Raw genomic sequence first — 22,574 nt, 5'->3', positions numbered from 1 at the left:
GTCCAGCCATTCTGTGGATATAATCACAGCCTATTCTGTGATAGCCTGTTTAGCACGGTCGTTACTGCTAGAGAGCTGATGGAGACCGGGATCTACATGGTCGGGAGTTTTAACCGCCGTAATCGTCGCACCATGCCCCCTCAATTAATTCCGCCGGTAAGAGGAAGCGCCTTCCTCTGTCTGTTGGGGATATGAAAGCCACGACCAGAACGGACTCTCGTCTTAACATCACTGCTTATCAGGATAGTAACGCTCAGGTGCTGATCTTGAATACGGTCTATCCACCCTTGGAGTGCGTGCCAGTGGGGGAGGGAGACGAGCGGCGACAAGTGCCTCTGTCGCTGTATAATTATCGCCGGTACATGGGAGGCGTCGACCGAGCCAACCAGAAGCGCAAGTACTTTCACACTGGGCGCAAGAACCACAGATGGTGGACATATCTGGCATGTTACCTGATTGATGTTGCCCTGGTAAATGCATATATATGCTTCAAGCATGTACACCCTGATAGTAAGCTGACCCATAAGATGTTTCATCTGCGTGTCGGGAAACAACTCATTGGCGGTTATTGTGGGCGATCGCAGCCCAGTGTGAGAGAGGTCGAGGCCACCGTTTCTCTTGCCTCGTACATCAATCCACAAAATCAGCCGATGCACGTTGTCAGCCGTTTGGAGGGGCGGCAGAAATGCTGTAAAGTATGCAGCAGAGAGGGTAAGACCACTGCGAGCGGACGACTGTCTGAGACGTCCAAAGGATGTAGTCTGTGCGGGGTTCATCTTCACGAGGGCGAGTGTTTTGCGGCTTTTCATCATCGCATGATGCTACGAGGTAAGAGGAGCATTGGCGTGCAGACCTCTACTCACACAGCCCCGACGACACCCATCAGCAAGAGAACCCGACGTAAATAACGGACAGGGGACAGCTTCGCCTAACAGTGGCTTGACTGTATTCTGAACACGGACCATGATCACATTTTGAGCACGGTTGTGCCGTTTGTTTGTGCTTTACGATCCCGCTGATTGTAAATTGAAACACAGGATTATTTTGTACAATCCCCCGATTGTAATCTTTGTAACACGGACCATGCACTCGGACGTCGAGACAGACTCTGAGATTTATTATTCGGCATAATGTAAATTATTCCCGAATAAAATACTATCTATGGATCGCATATTTTCGTTTTGTTTTGTTTAGACGGATTATTTTGTACAATTCCCCCTATTATAATTTTTGAAACACGGATCTGCCACCCCGATTGTAATTTTTGAAACACGGACTATGCACTCGGACGTCGAGACAGACTCCGAGATTTATTGTTCGGCATAATGTAAATTATTCCCGAATAAAATACTATCTATGATCGCATATTTTCGTTTGTTTTGTTTTTACCCCCACTTTCGTTTTTGGCAGATCCGTAAGGACGCTATAGTAATGGATGAACGTGCGTTGTATCACGTGGGAGGGGCACAGCCCAACGGAGGCTGTGCTCGTGCGACGTAGACGTTGTACCAACCATCTGTCGTTGGGGTTAGTGCATAGAGCAGTTGCACTGTCCAGAGCTAAGGTGGTACAAAACTGCACCTTAGTAACAACTGCACAACTAACTGTTAGGAAACGGTAACACTAACGAGCTAAGTGTTCACTGAACTGGCCAAACTACGTACACGCCTTCCTTCAATGGCGGAACTATGTCGTTGACACTACGTCAAAGCAGACTGCACTGTGCGACTCTTCCAAGTCGTTCAAAGTACGTGGCCAAGTGACACAACCCAGGGGAAACAGGACAGGTTTGAGGGTGCTGCCGCACCCATAGCACTAACCCCTGGGTCTTCTACTAACCCACGAGAGAGGTGACGTTTCCCCGGTGTGGCCGTGCGTGCCGGCGAACGAGCTTTACTTCCGCGAAAGTAAGCTAGAAAAGGGCATAAAAGTGCACGTCCCCCGGGGCAAACAACGCCCGTGACCTCGTCATTTTCTGGACACAACCTCATCAGCGGTTGCCCCTCTATACGGGCATGCAAAAATTTTTGAAGTCTAACACGTATATGGTCGGTAATCGTACCCCGAAAATGCGGTATTTTCCCGCCAAATGCCTGGCAGGAAAGCGTGCAGGAGAGCCTATCTTCTGTAGACACGGAAAAGGGGGCCGGTTTTGACTGACTTGGCAGGATAACGGACAGGGGCGCTCGGCAGGAAAAGGGTTAATCAAGACTAATACATAGTTGAACAGTTGTGTTATTTCAGAATCACAGTCATTTTTGTTCTGGTATACAATCTACTTTTGATGGAAGTAAAACGTTCTCTATACAAACCTGTAAAAGATTCCACTTTTTTAAATTAAAGGTATTTTTTAATATTCTAAAAAAAATTATTTTGCTTGTTAGGATAATAAGTTATTGTTATAGTGGTGTATGTTGTAATACAGCATTGATTTTGCCATGGCTAATTGTACATGGTTGCCCATATAGTTCAAAAATGCCAAAAAAAATGCAAAAAGTGATACGATATGGTGAGTCAAGATCAACAGGAAGCAGAATAATTAATGTTGTGCGCAGGAATTACAGTCAACCCGCACCTTTCCCAACCCGCCCAGAACCAACTTGCCCAATTACAACTCGCCCGATACCAAGTCGCCCGATTCCAACTCGCCCAATGCCAAGTTGCTCGTTGTTTGAGATGTAGTTGTACATGTACGCAAACCCGATGGCTTGAGGCCAGCTAGCTCTGCCCATGTGGTGGGAGGCCGTATAACCGGTAACACACAGCCCTGCCATGCAGAGCTAGAGGCCAGCTATTTTCATGCCGAGCCAGTAACTCGTAAAAGACGGTCCTACTGTTCCTAAAGACATGAGCCAGTAACTGCAGTATTTCCTATACGTAAAGAAACCGAACAAAATTTATTCTTTCAAGAGATTTTTAAAACATGAAATTCGCAAATAAAAACTTTCTGCGTTGGCACATATTTCAAGCCCTAGCCGCACCTATGGTTCTCAATGTTAGAAATATTTGTTGTAGGCTGTTTTAAGAAATAAAACTTTTTAAGTACCAAGTACTCATAAAAATTGCAAAATAGTATCGGGCGAGTCGGTATTGGGCGAGTTGGAATCGGGCGAGTTGGAATCGGACGAGTTGGAATCGGGCGAGTTGGTTCTGGGTGGGTTGGAAAAGGTGCGAGTTGACTTTCTCTTGGCAAAGCTGCAAAAGAACTTAGACATGGATGAGCAAATTAGGCATGCAAGCTTTTAAAAGAATTACATGCATGTCCTTCGGCTCATGGCTATTGAAAATTACCTCTCTTTGCATAATTTGCCAATACAGTGCTCTCTTTCGCCTTTTAGAGTTGAGACTGTGAGTGATCAAGTCTAGAGACTGAATGGCTGGCGATACATTGTTGAAACTTTTAAAGAATGGCAACATGCAAATTACTTCACTGTAAGGCTTTCGCAGGCATTCTCGGGTGAGGTTAACAAAAAACAGGTCATCCATTTAAAAAATATTTCTGTACTGTCGGAAATTACTCTCAGCCAATTAGAGGTGGTGTCCTAGCTATTAACAAAAAGGATGTAGTGTAGTAATGATTGATTAAACAAGTCTTTTATGTCTCTCCATTGGTTAACTCAACCTTAAATTTTCAGTGCCTTTATTCAAAGAAAGAATTCTTACAGTTGGTTGAGTTCAGACAATGGTTTAAATTTTAAGGTGTACTGCTACTGATGAGACACCTACATGCAGATCGAATTCAGGGTCTAAACCAATTCATGAAATATTGGTATGATTCAATATTAAAACAGTATCCACAAAGTCCAACTATTAACTACGATGTCAGCCAGGCCAATGTTATATGATTGTACAAATATAGGTGGCTGTACCAGCTAGCAACCATTGAAACTTGGTTTTTGCTGTCTCAGAAATACTGTTAAAAAAATTCAAAATGGCGGCAACACACATGTAAGAGAGAGCTCTTGGATCGTAAATATAATACACACAATTCTTCTCAAAATGGTCCATTAACTTTAAGAATTGCCTGGGTTGTAAGCTGGAGAGCTTTGATGATTGAGACCAGGCTCACTGCTAGCATCACACTTGACGGATTGGTCAAGCATGCAAATTTACTGTTTGGCCAACAGCATGCATCTGATTATCATAGTGCTGGTCATCATAAAATCCCCTCCGTCCGACTGTATATCAAAGTACAAAATTTACCATTTAAATATTTACATTTTATTATTTTGAGAACTAAACCTTGATCTTCAAGTAGCGGAGATTACAATTATTGTCAGTGACTCCAATCTCTTTTGTTCCCAAACGACTGTTTCTTCTCAGTACATACCTGTAGTCTCAAGAATGCACTGCCTCAGGGAAAGTGTCCCCATCACCTCATAAAACTCACAAGAAAGGAAAATATTAGGTGGAATAAAAAGCCATTAAAATTCAAAAACTATCAAATAAAAATCATTCAAAAACCTGATTATAAACTTCCGCCCACGTTGATGGAAATGTATGGGTACATGTATCTGTGAGGAAAATTTTTGAGATATACCGTTGTTTCTCCCCTTACCAAAATTCACCCTACATTTTGCCTACTTTATGTAGCCCGTGAAGTGTACATATTGCTCAAAACTATGTATTATCTTTGTACAGAATCAGTAAAGAAAAAGATACATGTTTTACACATAGAGTGTACCTATATAGTACACAGAATCCAATGTGATGCTACTTAAAGCTATCCAATATTGGAACGCTTTTGTATACGTAGAGCGTACTTAATCTTAGGGAACCTCCGTGAAAAAAGTATACATGGAGTGTACTTGTCGTGGAGGGGTAAAAAAGTGTACACATGGGCGTACTTGATTTCGTCGAGCATAAACAAGTACACATAATGTATATGCTAGTCATCCATTATCAAATCGACTGCGGGGATGGGGGGGGTGGGGGGGGGGGGGGGGGGGGGGGGGTGTGTGATCGATAGGGGTTACTCATTCATGCAGTATTGATAAGTTACCTTAGTCTCTTGATGTTGATTGTCAACAGCAACACTCACCTCATTTTCCTGTCTCTTATTCAAAGCACACACTGAAACAATCATATTGCTTAATTAACAACAGTGATCATACTTTAATAACAGTGTGAAAGATATAAACAACAACAATGCATATTTTGAAAGATGACGTTACCATTACTGTTGTGTGTGTTCAAATGTTTGTGTCCAAAAATTCTAACTCTTGTATTTTTAGAAAATTTGTGATGAGCAATTTAGGATATTGTAAGTGACAGACTAACTTATAAACCAATACATTTAAATATTTGCCATTAATTTTAGCACTTATCGGCACTTGTGTACTAAAAAAAATCTTCAAATAAGCATTAATATTTCAAACAGCAGAGTTAAAAATATCATTATAAATGACAATTTCACCAAAAAACTTGAATGTACAAAATGGTGTGAAAAAATCAGTATGACACTGTTGAAGCTGGAGCAAGAAATAAAATTCTTGTGTTCAATTCAGCAGTTTGAATTAAAGAGGTAAAATACAGTTTCTCAGAAGTTTGTTTTATCGGCATGAGTACTGTATTTTGACAACATTATCAAAGTACTGTCGGAAGTGAAAAGGTTTTACAAAATATCCAAACTTGCATTGTTCAGCATGTTGACAAATAGTAAAATTGCTTAATGTACTGTCCTGAGTGATGTCACACTTCATTATAAGGTAAATGTACATATCTTTTCTGTAAAATAGTGAAATGTGAAAACAGCAGTCCAGTAAAAATGATTGCTCAGTTTGAGATGGTTTGTTCGAAGGATTAGGTTTCACTGTACTTGCATTGTGAAAAATGTAATGATGAAATGTTCTCTGAGTATGAAGTCTCTGTTGCGTTGAAACAAGTTTGACAGATTCATGGAATGCTTCACTCACTGTTAGTTATATCAGTCAATATCAGTATCCATTTGTACACCAGAATGCTCAGGAAATGTATTGCCATGGATACTGCCATCTCCATCGTCACTTCTGCTTCCATCATTATCTGTTGATCAATAGTTAGATAACAATAGTCAGCATGGACTTCATGTGAGCAAAAATACAAAATATGTTAATTTCACATAAAGTTACACTCATTGCACTATGTGAGGTACTTGTAGGGAAAGAGAAAGGAATATATGAAACTTACCGATCATTGAAGAAACCGTATCTGGATCAATACTTGCGCGACAGTTATCACCCATCACTTTTTTCCAACCAAATCCTTTGTTTTGTAGAAGCACTGCAGCAGGAAGAGTGCTGCTTTGGTCCCAGACTCTTTCAGTGTATTCCTTTATTCCTTGCATTGTTCATCTGCTGTTCATAAGTAAATACTCTTGAACCAGGTATAACTGCCAGCATCTTCATTGTAAGAAATATTGAATGCAATAAAAATAAAATTAGTATGTGACCTTGTTTATTACAATATTTGTGTAATCAAAGTACTTGACAACTTTCACAAAATGCAGTTTCTAAAATATATAAAACACATTCACTATGAAGAACTTCATCAGTAAACCTGTACTGCTCAGAATGGCACAGGCAGGTAAAATGTTTGCTACCAAATAGAAAAATAAGTTCTGTCTTTAAAGCAATTTCAGTATTTGCAGTGTACTCTTTCATAAATTTCACATTTATTAATATAAGTTGATTTAACGAAAATATGATGATGGAGCTGCATGGTCCATTGATAACATGTTTTCTGGGTCTGTCATGCTGTGGCCATGCAATCCACCGGAATTGTCACAAATGATTGGTTGAAGATGCACGTGATATGGGCTAGCTCGGAATTAACGGACAATCACTGATACCGTGGGATTTGAATGGTCTGTTATTACGTAACCCTTCCTTACATTGTGGAGACATGATACAAATTTTCTAACTTATAATCATGGTTCAGTGCGGATATTATACCTCAATGTCTTTCAAAAATGTATGGGAATTAGGTCTGATCATAGTTAAGATACAAAGATTGTCGGGTTTTGGCCGGTTTTGTGTATCCATGAACCAAGGTCAAATGCATATATATGCCTACCAGTGCATACGATGAATAACGATGACTCGAAATATTGCACGACTGAAACCATAAAACTTCATATTGAATACTTACCATGGTCACCAAAGTGAGTAGATACTTTCTTGCCTCTTGATTTTCCCATTGTTTGACGATTTATAGTTCGCTAGAATGAGTTTTTGCGGACGATACGGTTACACTGCTCTCAGCTGCTGTTGATTGAAATCCAGTCTCCAAATCTACCCGCCGGGACAATTTGCGCGTGCGCAGTACCGCCAGAATTAAAACATTGCGTGTCATTGGTTAGATTTGTAATGCAGTGATAAGGTCTTTAGATAATTTCAAACTAAGTGAATCACCTGTTTTTATAGTTTAAACTAAAAAATGAACAAAAATTATCCCTCAAATTAGTTCCCAAGCGAAAACTATTATGACAGTTGGATGTTGAACGAAGTGACACTGACCCTTGACCTTTATGAGAGCCAACGGCAATGCGTGTTGCATACGGTACCATTCACCATACAAACATGGCGGACGCAGTAAACAACAAGGAACGATATCGTCGATCAACTACAAGAAAAACGATCACTGTTTTACCTTTGCCATTTGAAAAGCCCACATAAAGGATTACAACGAATGACAAGATGGCGATGGAACAGCAACGATGACATAGTGTTTCGCAAGCTCAGAAGCAGCCATCGGTGACAACGTGTCTCTTCATATCGAAGCTTCAATATGGTTCAGAAACAGCTGGTGATCGTACGCGTTGTACGCGTGGCACAGTGCAGTGATACGCCTTCGTCGTCACCTCGAAACGGCATTTGCAGCGATGTGCATACCGAAATTCCACATAACGAAATGATAACCAGTTATTACGAGTTTATGATAGTATAACAGCAAACTGACATTGACAACAACTCTGAGCTAGATAATTGTGAGAGTGAAGTGGTCGGAGAGGCAAATGCAGAACCTGAACGCGGAAGTACTGGTGCATGGTGACTACCGATAGTGGAGCAGCTTTCAACGCCATTGATTCTCACGTAAGTAGTCCAATATTTTGATATGTTGCATATTCTTTTGCGTGATTAAAAATAACTATTCACATCCTAAATTCTTTAAATCAATTGCTCAGTCACCCCTCACTTTTAATACTTTCCCATCTACTTTCCATACACTGTGTTTTCTCAGCAAAAATTAAAAATGTATTGAACTGTTAGATGCGTGTGTTATTTGCCCTAAATTATTTATGTTCGGACAGCATAGTTTGTTTCTAAATGCGTGAATGGACTGAATTTGATAGAGCCAATTGCAAAAATCAACCATCTACTGCACAGAGTATTGATCGACATAATTCCATAGGTTGGTTTTTACATGACATACAGGCTTCTTTAAAACCACGTTGCTTTGTCAGTATGTAGCTCAAAATTACACAACCAATGATTGAAGATTTTCAATTTAGACATTGTTATTTGCCAATGTACAGAATGTAGAAATAGGAAAATCTGCCTTGCAGTAGACTAAACAAAGGACACAATTTAAGAGAAGTCATATTTTGTTTAATAGTGTTATTGTAAAGCTTATTGAATTACACAATTGTACATGCATATTAAAGGTATTGAACTGTAGATGCGTGTGTTATTTGCCCTAAATTATTTATGTTCGGACAGCATAGTTTGTTTCTAAATGCGTGAATGGACTGAATTTGATTAAAATATATACAACTATTGGGGGGGCATTTATAATAATATGAAGCTTTGCAGAACATGCAGTATACAGATAATTTATTGCTTTATATTCTTTATTGTAGAGGAGAAGGCAAACATAGTGGTCTGCAATATTTAAGACACTACAGAATCATACCAAACACATACAAGCTGATGTCCTGGACGAAAAGCTGTACAAGAAGCATCTTCAAGCAGATGGATTCTTCATCCAAACTGATGATGAAAAGAAAAACCAGGAGCTACATGTCTCTTTTCAAATCAACTTTGATGGTGTAGCACTTTTCTGTTCATAAAAATTCAGTGTTTGGCCTGTTTACATTGTTGTGAATGATCTCCCTCAAGAAAGGTACGGATGCTACTGAATTTACGGGTAATATCCTAAGTACAGGCTATTTCTGCTTGACCACGTTACTTACAAATTTTTTTCATTGTGTACAACAAGTATGAAGGTAAAGTGCATACTTTATTGTCCCAATCCAGTTTTCTGTTCAGATGTGTGTGTTTGCAAAAGGGTAGAACATCTTGCTGTCATAAATCAATTTGAAGAGATGAAAGAAAAAATTGTGACTGACAGTCTTTTCACTGTTCCATTCCACATATTTAACTTTTACATAAAGAAAAACAAGGAGTTGTGGCCATCCCTGTAAGCCAAATTTTATGAGGTAATGGTTTCTGTTGCTACACTCAGCAAAGATTGTAACTTTGTTTGTCACGTTCCTAATACATTTGAAAAAGACTGATTTGGACCATGCAATGTGCCTGATTTAAAATTAAATAAAGATGAATTTACTGTATATTAAATATTTTGTAGATGCAGTTTTATTTAATATCAGTGTTTCATCTAGGATGGCATCAACAGGGGGGGTTCCCCCTTTACCAGAAAATTTAGGGGGGATTTCACGAGTTCATGCATGTGTTTTACCTGTATCTCTAAGGTGTGACTGGCGCCATTTCATGGGGGCAGGTCCCCCCTTGACAAAATACTGGGGGTGCCAACATGTCAGCTGAGGGGAATCCCCCTGTCCCCCTCTCTAGATGACACACTGTAAAAAAATCATGCATGATTGCAAACAATGATATAGTTTTTGAAGTGCAGTTCTTGTGTAAGAAGAACACAAAATTAGAACACTTTGTCATCATGCTATTTCATAGTCATGCGAAGGCAAGTTGTGTCAGCTCTATATGTAGTCTCCTGGATGAAATGGTTGAGCATTAAAGAACATGTGAATACCACAAGTTGGCACAAGCAATGTGTGAAATAGATGTTGCTGTCTCAATCTGTGGCAATTTCACTCCCTGATTTCAGAAGTCAGTTAGCCATCCAGTCGGAGTGTACACTTGAAGCGTACCCATACTATCCATATATCTGACTTAGACTCTGCTGTAAATTTTCTTCGCAATTTCTGACTCAGACTGCAGTTATCTGCTTAGAGTGCACAGTTAAGTTTAGACTCTGTAATGATGAACTCTGGCACAGACCATGGCTTTGCAAAGTTATGTAGGTTTCGCATAGCCTTGGAACTGTTGACAATTCTAACCTTACACTCTCATGAAGATTTGCAGCACAATTGTAGGGACTGAGCGTACTCGGACACTACAAACTACTTCTTGGGGCAGCTTCGTTCAAATTTTTTCTTACCTGAGGCATGTGCAATAGGATTCAAGTATACGCATTTACTACAAATTTTTCCAAAATGATACTTTTCACAGGGTCTGAGTATACATTACATCTACTTTCCAGTATGTTTTTTTGGTAAGGGTCGTGATAAAGTTTACCAGTTTATTGAAAGTATCAGAATACATCATGTTTTCACGCTACATTGTTGTACCAGACAGTTCATATGCGATTTGCAATGTCATCATGCAACCCCTGCTGGCAAAAAATTGATAGTGAGGTGAGCCTGACCCCCAAAAATCATATCTTTCAAACTTCAGTGCATTGGCTGTTGGTGATATCTAATTATGGCATTAAACCGGTATTTGTATAGAGATATATTGTGGCTCTAAACTTTTGGTGTACACCCTCATTGCAAAATCAGAACTCGTATTCTCAATCTCCACTCAGTGGCTGACATGACTTCAAGTGGCAGCTAATAGAAAAGTCCGACAAGTGTTAATCACATGGCCCGTACGCCCTACGATACATGTTCACATGCAGGTATGTGTATCAGTAGGATGTTTATGGCTGTTATTCAGAGCATATCTGTCCCTTTTCCCTTCCTGAATGGATGCACGCATCACTGAACCAGCTGAAAAAAGCCCTCATTAAATAGATAGGTGAAATAGTTGAAAAGCTTTAATGCATTGATTTCAATTATATGCCAAGTTTTGATGGTAATGGGCGGTATTTGACCTCTGCAAGAGTCATTATTTTTGCTTTCAGACTTAAAAGGTAGCTTGGCCACTCGTTAGGCACAAAAATATTATTCAATGTTAAGTGAACTGAGGCCAAACTTTGCCACCTAGGTTGTAGCAAACTGTGAAAAGTTTTTCTCTCCTGTCTTTCATATTACCGTTACTTGAGACACCTAAAATATGGATACAGGATTACTAATAATAAACTTGGTTCTTTGATGGACAGTCTAGAAAAAATAATGCAAGATCACTTTTAACAATCTAACCACCCCCCCCCCCCCAAAAAAAAAAAAAAAAGAAAAAAAAAAAATCTCTCTAGACTGACGTCTGAGCCTTGAATAAGTTGAAAGCAAGGTTACTCTAGAGAGAAATTCAATCTTTAGGCATTTTAGAAAAACATTTTACTACCTGAGATGAACAAAGAAGTACATTTTTTTCAAACAGTTGCTCTCAGGAGATCTGTGCATCAACTGTCATCAGTTGGAAGAAGTTACTAGGCTAAGGTTTTTAGTTTGGGTGAACAAAGCTGTCAGTACAAAGGGTGCGTTATTGATCTACATGTAGTTCACAGACATTTGTGATGTGTGTCTGGCGGCCTCCCATGGAATTTGTAGATGGAGCACTGAGAATTAACTTATCCAACAAACTAGTTCAATTTTGGCTCCATTGACCTTGTGGTAAATCAAAACTTTCCCAATTTCATGAGAACAGAACTGTTATTGAAGCTAAAAAGTTAAGTGGACAAAAGAAACTTCTTGTGGTTGTGACACCCCATTTTCGCCTTTGTCATAATTGTCCACTTCACTCACACTGTATCAACATGACTTTTGGCCTCTTGGTCAACTCCTCCAATGCATGTATTTGATAAGGAGACTGTTGTCTTCAAACGCTGCGGCTAACTTTCAATAAATCGATCTTAAGTGCGCCATCATGCAAAACCACAACATTTTCCAGAAGTTCCCTAAAACTTGTAATAAATGCGGTTGTGGTCTGTGATTTCAAGGGTTCATACCATAGGTTATTAGACTTTTGATGTTCCAGAAAGAGAACAACAAACTCTACAGCTGTAGTTTGATCTCTCCAGTAATTACCACACTATTGTTGTTAGATTAGCTGCTCAGAAAGTTAGGATGTCATTTACTTAACCCTTAAAGTGCCATAGACTTTCTATGCAATGCAACTGCCAGGCCAAGGACTTTTTGAACCCAACTTCTCAACATGTTACGCTTTTTTCAGACCGGTGCAGTTCATTTTCTGTGATGAGAAACCCTAACAACCCATTATTATTTCCAAAGCTCATGATATGAAGAAGCTCTCTATGACAATGAAAAGTTTCAATTTACACATTGAAGATGTAAAATTGGGCTAAAATGCTCGTTTTTTGTTCAAAATTCACTGAAAATGATAAAAAGTTTCTAAAAATGTATAAAATTCATCAACGGCCTTCAAACTTGAATAAAATTTTCATGTTATCGAGAGACATGAATTCAGGTACACGATTTCAGCATCATGTAACATCATACGTAAATAACAAATAAAAACAAACAATAGTGTCTTTCAAAATAATACAAATGCTTCCTGTGCAAATGCATCTCTACAAAAATACAAATAATATTTTACATGCAGTACATTAAATGTAGATTGACAACTACTGTCTATGGAGCATCGACATGCGTGCATTGCCTAAGCACTGTCGTTTACTTGTCTATTGTATTTGTTTGTTTGTTTGTTTGTTTGTTTGTATTTGTTTGCTTGTTTATATATTTTATTTCTTCTAATGAAAATGATTTTCCAGAGAAAAATTCAGTGTACATATCCACTTTGAATGGCTTGCAGTTAGTGATATTTTTGGAAAAGTTTGGAAACTTTTTTTGATGTACCAAGACGACCAACTTACAAGAAATGTTACTTCAACAGGAGAAATTGAAATTTTGGAAAGAATGTGAAAATTGTTTGCTACTGACCTGCAAGTGTACTTTGCACAGTGTTTAACCCTGTCCACCATTTACCTGCTGCCCATCCTCAATTTTTCAAAAAACCTGCTCAATCTCCAGTTGCGAAGGTTCTCCATCCCTCCTTCCAGGCCACAGGGTTTTATCTGTTTACACCATCTATTTTAGTACTTGTAACAAATAAATGTACCAGGCGTCACACACCATGAATACATCGACAATCTAGATACCAAAAGTATAATAACAGCAAAATTTATGTTTCTCATTATCGCAGATGACATAAATGACTCCCATGGCATTTGAAGCAGCCCAACAACATTATACTCTCAAACTACGGTGTCCTGCCCAGTGGCTGTCCTGCACAGTGGCTGCCCACTACAGGCCAACACAAATTGCCCTAATGACCATATTTATAATTGTTCTAAATCTCTTTGCTATGGTAAAGAATTGCTTGTCTGACAAGGTACCACTGGCAAACTCATTTTTGCAAGAACATTTAGCTTTACTGGCTGCACTTGATGCACGGTCAGTTTGTAAGAGCTCTGTCCTTTATTCAAACGGCATTTTCAACTTTTGGCTGGGTAATAATAATTGGAACATGATGGCCCAGGTAATGGAATTTTTTTGGTGGCATGTCATTTCAAAGTGTTAACCCTGTATGATTGTCGTAAAAAAATGTTCAACGACAACGGAATGGAATTTTTCAACTTAAATAGTTGCATATTTGTCTTCAACTTGCAGAGCAACCTAGTGCTGGTGGCTGTTGAGGAGGAGAATGGCGATGAGAACAAGGAGCGTGGCAACTGGGGAAGCCAGATAGATTTCATCCTTTCCTGTGTCGGGTATGCCGTGGGTCTCGGTAATGTCTGGCGTTTCCCCTACCTGTGTTACAAAAATGGCGGCGGTAAGTTTCTTTTAAATCCCCTAGGTCAGATATTGTTGTTCTTGGAAATCCTGGCAAGCTTCATATCTGATTGAAAATGTTTGAAAAATTGCTTACAGTGCAGATCTCTGTTCTTAATTGTCAGGAAGAAACAAAAGAGAAACAAATTACCCAATGTCTACTGATATTTGAGATTCAAAATGGCTGCCATCCTTGTGTTTTCTGTATGGGGAAAAATACCACGATTCTAGATTTTCGCAAGTGGTAGGCTCACAAGTGGTAGGCTAAAACTGAATTGTAAATTTAATTTTAGAGAGCGAACATCTGACCCTGAGACCCATTTTACCTTAAAACTTAAATTTTCTTGCACGGTCTGTCCATTTCTGGTCAAATTCTGGGGTAGTTAGTACCCCTTAGGGTATGACACATCAAACAATTTTTTAAACCAAATTTTACCAGAAATACCTTTCAAAACATAAATGAGCGCTATTTGGAATTACTTAATAGTCTATTTCTTGATATACGTCAATAATTATTTTTGACAACTGTGAAAATATCAAAGCATTGCCACAGTGATCTATTGAATATACCATGATTTTAACGTTTACTTTTAAGTTGAGTGACTTTATTTTGACATGTAGACGGTCAAATTGCGACCTTAGAATTGATGCTCAAAGTGACTCAAAATGTGGAGGATATTTAAAGTCATTCAGTATTAATGTGTCACTCAACCAAGATATGCTTGCTGGAAAGTGTATTTGCTCAACAACTGTGTTTCGTGCAAGACTGAGTTTTTAAGTGAAATGTGAATACTGGGTGCAATGTCACTCAATGAAAGGTCGTAATTCTCTCCACAATATGGCACTTGGGCAAAACCATTCAGGCACATCACTGGTACATAAAACATTGCATCGTTCAAAATTTCTTTTACCAACCATTAGCAACAGGTTACCTCCAACAATTTGTAGTTTGAAGTGCCATAATTTTCAGCACCCCATTACAGAGTCTGTAACCATGGTTGTACATCCAATACACACCAATGGTAATACAATTATACCCCACTGTTTTGATGGGCATTCTAATAGACCTTCATACTCATGGAGTGAACGGGATACTAAATTTTGGTGTTTTCTCTTATTATACAGGTGCTTTTCTCATTCCGTATGCCATCATGTTGGCATTCGCTGGCCTTCCCATCTTCCTGCTTGAGCTGTCGTTTGGTCAGTACTCCAGCCGTGGGCCCATCCAGTGCTGGAATGCAATTCCAATGATGCGAGGTAAGAGGGAAAGGCAGGAAGGTGGAGACACTAGGTTATACGCAACATCCAATCAGTGATAATGATTTTCTAACTATGGTAAAAATTCTGGCAGTGCAAACTAAATTTAAAAAAGTGTGGGTCAACAGTTAATTTTTCTTTTTAATTGGATGGTGTATGAATAATTTTTAAAAAAGGTAACCTATATCCAGCCAAGGACAGTTTTGCCTATTTTTATGTATGTACGGCAATTTAAATTCCTACCTTTTTATATATGTGTGTGTGTGTCTGTCTGTGTACCAATTCCAGTATATTTTGATGTGAATAGAAAATCAAACAAACACAGAAAATATTTGACATCACACACAACCTTATCAACCAATTAACACCAGGCATATAGACATCTCTTCAGAAGTTTAATAAGAAATTGTTTTTTACATGCTACAAAAAGTCTTGAAAAGTGATAGATTAAGAATAACACTCAATAAAATTATATTTGCACCAGCAAATCTTCTGAAGTTTAGATATTCCTCTGTATGAAATTTCTCTGTATTTCTCAGTATGCCAGTAAAGTGAGATTCTTGGTTGGCTAGAGCACTTATTCATTGAATTTTTGTATCTTGTCTTTGTTCGGATTAATTAAAGATTACCAATATTAATCAGACTTGGTTTTGTTGAAATTGTTAATCAGATATTAATAGAAAATAGGAAGGAATGAGCATAAGCCTACGGTACTTGCTTCTGATGATCATGCTCAGTTTAAGCCTGATGTAATGTGTGATATCGTTATATGGCCTTATTTGTCATATTACTGTGTTTTATTGTGTTATCATGCTCTGTTCCACATACCAGGTGTGGGAATCGGAATGATGTTGGTGTCGGCGTACGTGGGCATCTCCTATAACGTCATCATCACGTACACCATCTACTACATGTTTGCGTCCTTCACAAAGTCCCTGCCGTGGATCGGCTGTGATCATAGCTGGAACACCGACATGTGCAGTGACCTCTTTGACAATTGCCTGTCCGGTGGTGGCATCATAAATGATAGTAACGTTTGTGTGCCCATCGCCAATATGACGCACAGTGAACGTGATTACTACAATGTTTCGCTACCTGATGATGTCAGCAATTACAGAGATCCCTTTGAAAAACAAAGATCTAGACCAAGTGAGGAGTACTGGGAGTAAGTTATTTGAAACATCAATTAATTAGTCATTATATAATAATATTATATAGGGCTCAGCCCTTGGTGTCGCGCCAGGGGTTATTAAAGATTGGCAATGTTATTGTATTGATTCATGATAAACTGTAATTGTTACTTCATAAACGTTTATATGACAACTATGCCCAGTTTCCCTCTGATGAAAGCAGTTCACGTACGTACACGACGTCAACCCTGCAGCAGGGCAGGTATAGATTTTCTGTAGCGTGTAAAAATTTGGACAAAAATGGCAATTTTTACAATGATAACAGCCTATTGCGATAAACATTAGGGACGTATTATGCAATCATTATCATTGCAATGATAACCGATCTGCCCACCTTCCACTTGCAAGCTGAAAACTATAGCGTTCCGTCTAAAAAATGGGAATTTTGAATCTAATTGCTGACACAGGGGGCGCTCTTCTATAATTAAATCCCAGCATTCTTTGCGTATGCCCCCGTTCATATGCACGACAGTTTTCTCCCTTTATCTATATTTACGATATTTTGTATCAGCGAAAAGGTGCATAATAGCATTTACTGGCTAATAAAAGAGGTATATTTTATAAAAGGCATGTTATATAATAGTAATTTGTTTCGTTTTTGTTTATTTACGAGTACTCAAAAAAAAAAAACATGGCGGCGCCCATGAAAGAAGGGTATGGTACACTTCCGGTTACTCGCATAGTATATTATGAATAAGCGCATGCGTAGTCAGTAAGCCGCTGGCGCGACTATTAATTAATCCATTCACACCTTGAGTTCATATAAGGTTATACCAACTCGAAATTGAAAGGTTTAAAACTTTTTCTCAAAATTTGTGTCGTAATTTCATACATATATAACTGTTAAATTTGGAGCTAGATTTTTTATTTTCACAATCTAAAAATAAATTCCCAGTGAATGGCTGAGTTATCAGTTACTCTCTTTCAGAAAAGTTCGGCTAGAGACCCCTTTTACTGTGACAGTTTACTGGTCGGTTGTTGGTCGTTTTGCCTTGCAGTATAATAATGAATGAAATTACCAGTTGTTTCAATTTCTGCAAAAGAAGTTTCATTGTCAAAAATTTCACGACCTTCAAAGTCAAGTCAACATGTGTTTCTCATTTTTTTCCCTCTCGTGTCTACATTCCAGGCGACAGGTGCTTCAGAGAAGCAGCGACATCACAGAGACCGGCCATATCGTCTGGCAACTTGCATTGTGCATGCTCTTTGCCTGGTTCATTGTTTTCTGTTGTTTGTTCAAAGGAATCAAGTCCTCAGGAAAAGTGAGTTTTGTAAAACAATCTTCCCGCTTTGTATTTTGCGGATTTCATATCATTTTGCTGTCGTTTTGTCTGAGTAATGAGTGAATTATGTTAGGTGTACAAATCAATGTTATGTAGGTCAACTTGTGTTGTATTTTTGGTTGATTTATTTGAAATATTAGTCCACATATGGTGATTTATATTTAATATTCAGACAGTTCTTCAGTGTATTTCAATAGAGGTTAGCCATTATCTGAGCTATAATGGCATATATTATACCACCTGGTTTCAACAAAGTGATACTATTACTAGCCATTTTCTTAATTCTGTATCTTGGTACAAAACAAATTCTCTTCAAACATATTCAAAAATAGTGTTAGAACCATTCTGTGTGCAAGTCTATCCATTCTCATACTTGTGAAATTGTTATTTAACTTCTCAAATTTCTAGTATAAGCTTAATATGCATGATTCCAACATGTTTTTGTGTATTAAAGCCTCTCACCTTCTCACAGGCAACTCCTATATTTTACCAAAAAATAAGAGTTGATATCTCTGTCATCTGTAAAAGCTGAAATGGATTTTGAAATGTGCCCTATTTTAGTTTGTACCTAGATTCCATGGGCCACAATGTCTGCTTATAAGTATACCTAGAAATCAATATTGTATGTTTGTTTGTTAATCAATTCCTCCAGGTGGTGTACTTCACAGCAACGTTTCCGTATGTCGTCCTGTTTATTTTGCTAATTCGCGGTGTCACTTTGCCAGGATATTACGACGGTGTATTATTCTTCATCACGCCTAACTGGGAAACACTCTCCAAGCCACAGGTTAGCAAAAATCCTTTTCTAGGGGGAACAATATCTATATTAACATTTTAAAGCCCCAGCTGTAAATATTTGCATTTTACTCACCCAAATAATACCATGAAATCTTCAGAGGAAAGGTCTTGGATTCCAGTAATTCAGCTATATATTGTCCCTTAAAATGTCACTATTTCAATCTTTGGTGATGGATTTTGATTATTAAATTCAGCCACTGACACCAATATTTAATTGCAGCGGCCATATTTGAATTGTAACTCAAAAAATTATTTTATTTGTTAAAATCTAATATGTGTGCTCATCGTCAATGTTTGTAAAACATTCTGTGATCTCATCTCTGCTCTGTAAGCATTTTTACATAAGTGGTATTTAATTTCACAACCATCTTATCAAAAATAATGAAAGAAAATGCTGTTTTTTACATACAATGTCAAAGCTACCTCAAATTTCTTCCTTGAAAATAAAAAGTCTTGTACATTAACAAAAAATATTATAGTCAAAATGTGAATTTCTTGAGTATACTGAAAATTTTCAGCGTTTTAAATGTAAAAGACTCTATATTGTCCATATTTGTGTTCTATCATGTGAAATGAAGGTTAAAGTAATTGACAAAAAAATTTATCAATTATGTATTTAATGCTTAAAGGCATGTGTTCCAGCACAAGTTTATGATTCTTCCGAGAGCAATTCGCCTGCATGGCATTTTCCTTTTTTACATTCAAATGGGGATACATCGCCTCATATTTGCATTGAATAATGTCAAAAACATGCCATTGTTGGAACTGAATGGCAAATATGCAAATGTAATTCTCGTGCGATATGGTGTGTCTGTGTGTCCAGTCACTCGCTTTCTTGTGCCCCAATTCACTCCTCAAAAACTGAACGTGGTCTGAGATCAGATCAAAGTACGCCTTAGGAACACAGCAAGATGAATTGGATCTGGTGAATTGGTACTTTTAGAAATTGTATAATTGTTTCACTGTATGTGAAGCGTGACCATGGACCACCTGGACAAAACCAGTATGCTCAACTGCCTTCCATTTTTCACAATTAAGATGCCATTCTGTAGGATTTTAAGACATCTAAGCTATCTTAACTCACTATTTGGCGTTTGAGACTTTCATATTAATTGTTGACTGGATTTTCACCATTAAAAGGTTCATCTGTGTGTAGATAGCTCATAAAAGGATTATCCCATTTGGCAAATTAGTTCTTTTAATTGGCAAAAAAACCCTAATAGCCCCGGTACATTTAACGTCAAGCTTTCGTCCAGAGTAAAGCTTTAGTTAGTTGCCAAAAGCCATGCAAAAAAATTGTGTCAGATGTAGGAATTGTGCAAAAACGATTCCTAAATGTTCTCTCCAACTTATGATTACACTAAGAATTGCAAGAAAAATGTTCTTCTATGAGTATTATTTTCATGAAACTTGATCAAGTGCATGCCCAGGCAAAAGTAAATGAACTCAACAGTTTTGACCATTTTTAATTTCGAGGGAAATTTGATGAGGGAAAGTTTTTCATGCATAGAGAGACCTGTGAACGAAAAATGCTGACTCCACACTTTTCATCAACTATAGCCAGGATTTTGATGTCTGCTATATTTTGCAATGGATTGCTGTGTCACGTGCAAAGGGTTATAAGTTAAGAAAACTTACATTCCCGAGATATGACAAGGTACAGTCGTACTAAATTGTGTATAGAGACTCTATTGCAAATAAATTCAGTGGTATTTCAGTGCAATTTTTATGATTTTTCTTCACCAAGGATAATAATATAAAATTGTAACCTTTACAGGTATGGTTGGATGCCGCTGTACAGATCTTCTATTCTCTAAGTGCTTCCTGGGGCGGTCTGATCACATTGGCTTCCTACAACAGATTCCACAACAACTGTTACAGGTGAGCAGGAATGACAAAGCTCAAGAAAACTGTGACATTTATCAGATCAGATATTGCAGCTGATTTTATGGTGTAATCACTCACCATCATAAATAGGGCAAGGTGCAGTACGTGTCTCAGAAGATTGGGCCTCATTAGTTGATTGAATACCATTGTCCCCATTTTGTCTCCATTCCCATAGTTTGATATGAGCCGTACATGAATGGATGTACTAGCTGGCGACACGTATTCTACATATCTGTCTTGCATATCGGTTGATTGTCAACAGCCATCAGTTGGTCAAAAGCAGCTAGATTGTAATTCACAACAAATGCAACTTTGTTGGAACGTGAATAAGTGCATATCAAATGTTTGGAATTTATCAATAGTCAATGAATACCTTGATGGGCACAATCATCTATGGCAGGGGGAAGCAGTTTCTAAAACTTGATGTCAGCTTTTAGGACAAAAAATATCAGAATTGGCTAGTGTACAGTTTGTTGATAGCTTCCTTGATGAATTTAATCCCCTTAATAATGTATTTATATATATAACAGTCAGTCTCTACTGTGAAAGTTCAATTTTCCCACAAAAAAGGGTGTACACATTCCGTTCAAAAGGCCTGCCATCATTGCACCTTGTATCATCAAATGTCAAAAGCCCTTTTTTTGTAGGTTTTGAACATTTTCCTAATGTCTATATGTCCCTTGACAACCTGGCATTGCTTTTTGATGTGTAGATAGAGATTTCTTCCTAACCCTTTCAGAAGTACATCCTTATGTATAGGGGTAGTTGATGGCAAATTAATTGTCAGAAATTCAGGCCTGAAAGGGTTTAGAATGTTGATGTGAAAGTATCATTTTTTGATCCTGGAAAATGACTTTGTATCCTACTCTGTACGCATCATTCTCCGTTCTGTAGGGATACTCTGATCGTGGCCAACCTCAACTGCCTGACAAGTGTATTTGCGGGTTTTGTGATCTTTTCCATCATCGGTTTCATGGCCAATGAGCTAGGGAGGCCAGTTGGTGAGGTCGTTGACCAAGGTAAGAATGAAATTTTGTCAATATTCTTCTGTGTCATATGTAACTTTGATGATCCGTGCATCAGTACTGAGAGAACATATAATTTATTTTTGAAGCTGTATAATGTATTTGTTGTTGTTGATGCTGCGTTCCAGGTTTTGGTCTCGCCTTCATTGCTTATCCGGAAGCAGTTGCTCGTCTTCCAGTGTCACCCCTGTGGTCTTTCCTTTTCTTCTTCATGTTACTCACGCTTGGATTAGACAGTCAGGTGAGTCCAGGTGCACAGTGAACAACATACGCAAATTTTGATGCTGATTTTTCACTAAAGTTGATCACGTACAGAATTTCACATTTTGTAGAAGCTTGGGGAGATGTTTTGACGTAAAATGCAAAATTAATCTAATATCTCCCACTGAGTTAGGTATATGGTAGCTTCTTTTTAAATTTCAAATATTAAATTGTATGGTTTTTTGGTTTACTTGAGGAAAGTTTAAGCAAAATTTTAAACTATTGAAAAGGACCAAGACAAATTAAAAGTGATTGGGGCTCAGTACAGAAAAAAAAAATTACATTGTCTGTCTGTCATCTTAAAAGAAGATCTCTGTTATGGATTATGGTCAATTTTCTTTCAAAAAATACAACATAAAAACACACAAACAAAAAAACAGGCAACAGAAAGAATTATGTGGTCGTCATCGTATGCCCTCTAGATAACTTGAAAAATTACGGAATTGTGTGTGTGATGATAACGTCTGGAGTTGAACTATGAAGAACAGTCTACGCAGCAACTAGAAATTTTGGGCCGACTTGCAGCGATTTCGAAGCTGTTATCCGATTGGTTGGCAGAATCTTACCTCTATAATTAAATAATACAAATAAACTCCCTAAGTTGCTGTGAATAGTGACAATCGACCAATCAGATATAACCTTGCAAACACGCTGCGAGTCAGCCGGAAATTTTACCATTTTACAAAACTCTCAGTCTCAAGACTTTTATCCAATATGTCAGTTTTTCTACATAGCTTTTTCCTTGTTCTTTCATTTCAGTTTACTATATGTGAGACGGTGTGCACGGCCATCGTGGACCAGTTCCCATCCGAATGGGGGAAGAAGTACAAGACATTTGTTATGTTGGGAATGTGCATTTTCGGTTATCTTTTGGCGCTGCCGTGTGTGACACAGGTAAAGTTAGCCA

The 22,574-nt window shown here is 38.1% G+C and overlaps 1 protein-coding gene and 1 long non-coding RNA gene across 2 annotated transcripts in view; both read left to right on the top strand.

The window, feature by feature from the left end:
• The window catches only part of LOC139114268 (sodium- and chloride-dependent glycine transporter 1-like), a 48,917-nt gene that overhangs the window by 19,403 nt on the left and 6,940 nt on the right, over positions 1-22,574 (top strand). The window contains exons 2-10 of the mRNA XM_070675862.1: positions 13,805-13,967; positions 15,092-15,223; positions 16,055-16,388; positions 17,543-17,675; positions 18,349-18,483; positions 20,272-20,375; positions 21,276-21,400; positions 21,535-21,647; positions 22,427-22,561. Of these exons, the coding sequence (XP_070531963.1) occupies positions 13,805-13,967; positions 15,092-15,223; positions 16,055-16,388; positions 17,543-17,675; positions 18,349-18,483; positions 20,272-20,375; positions 21,276-21,400; positions 21,535-21,647; positions 22,427-22,561 (1,374 nt within the window). The remainder of the gene's footprint in view (positions 1-13,804; positions 13,968-15,091; positions 15,224-16,054; positions 16,389-17,542; positions 17,676-18,348; positions 18,484-20,271; positions 20,376-21,275; positions 21,401-21,534; positions 21,648-22,426; positions 22,562-22,574) is intronic.
• Positions 7,528-9,557, top strand: LOC139114270 (uncharacterized). The gene is made up of 2 exons (XR_011547838.1): positions 7,528-8,072; positions 8,840-9,557. It is a non-coding gene; the product is annotated as an uncharacterized lncRNA (long non-coding RNA).

Source organism: Ptychodera flava, chromosome 16, assembly GCF_041260155.1.
Source record: "Ptychodera flava strain L36383 chromosome 16, AS_Pfla_20210202, whole genome shotgun sequence".
Classification (NCBI taxonomy): domain Eukaryota; kingdom Metazoa; phylum Hemichordata; class Enteropneusta; family Ptychoderidae; genus Ptychodera; species Ptychodera flava.
Note: the sequence above shows the minus strand (reverse complement) of the source record. Positions and strands in the feature narration are given on the sequence as shown.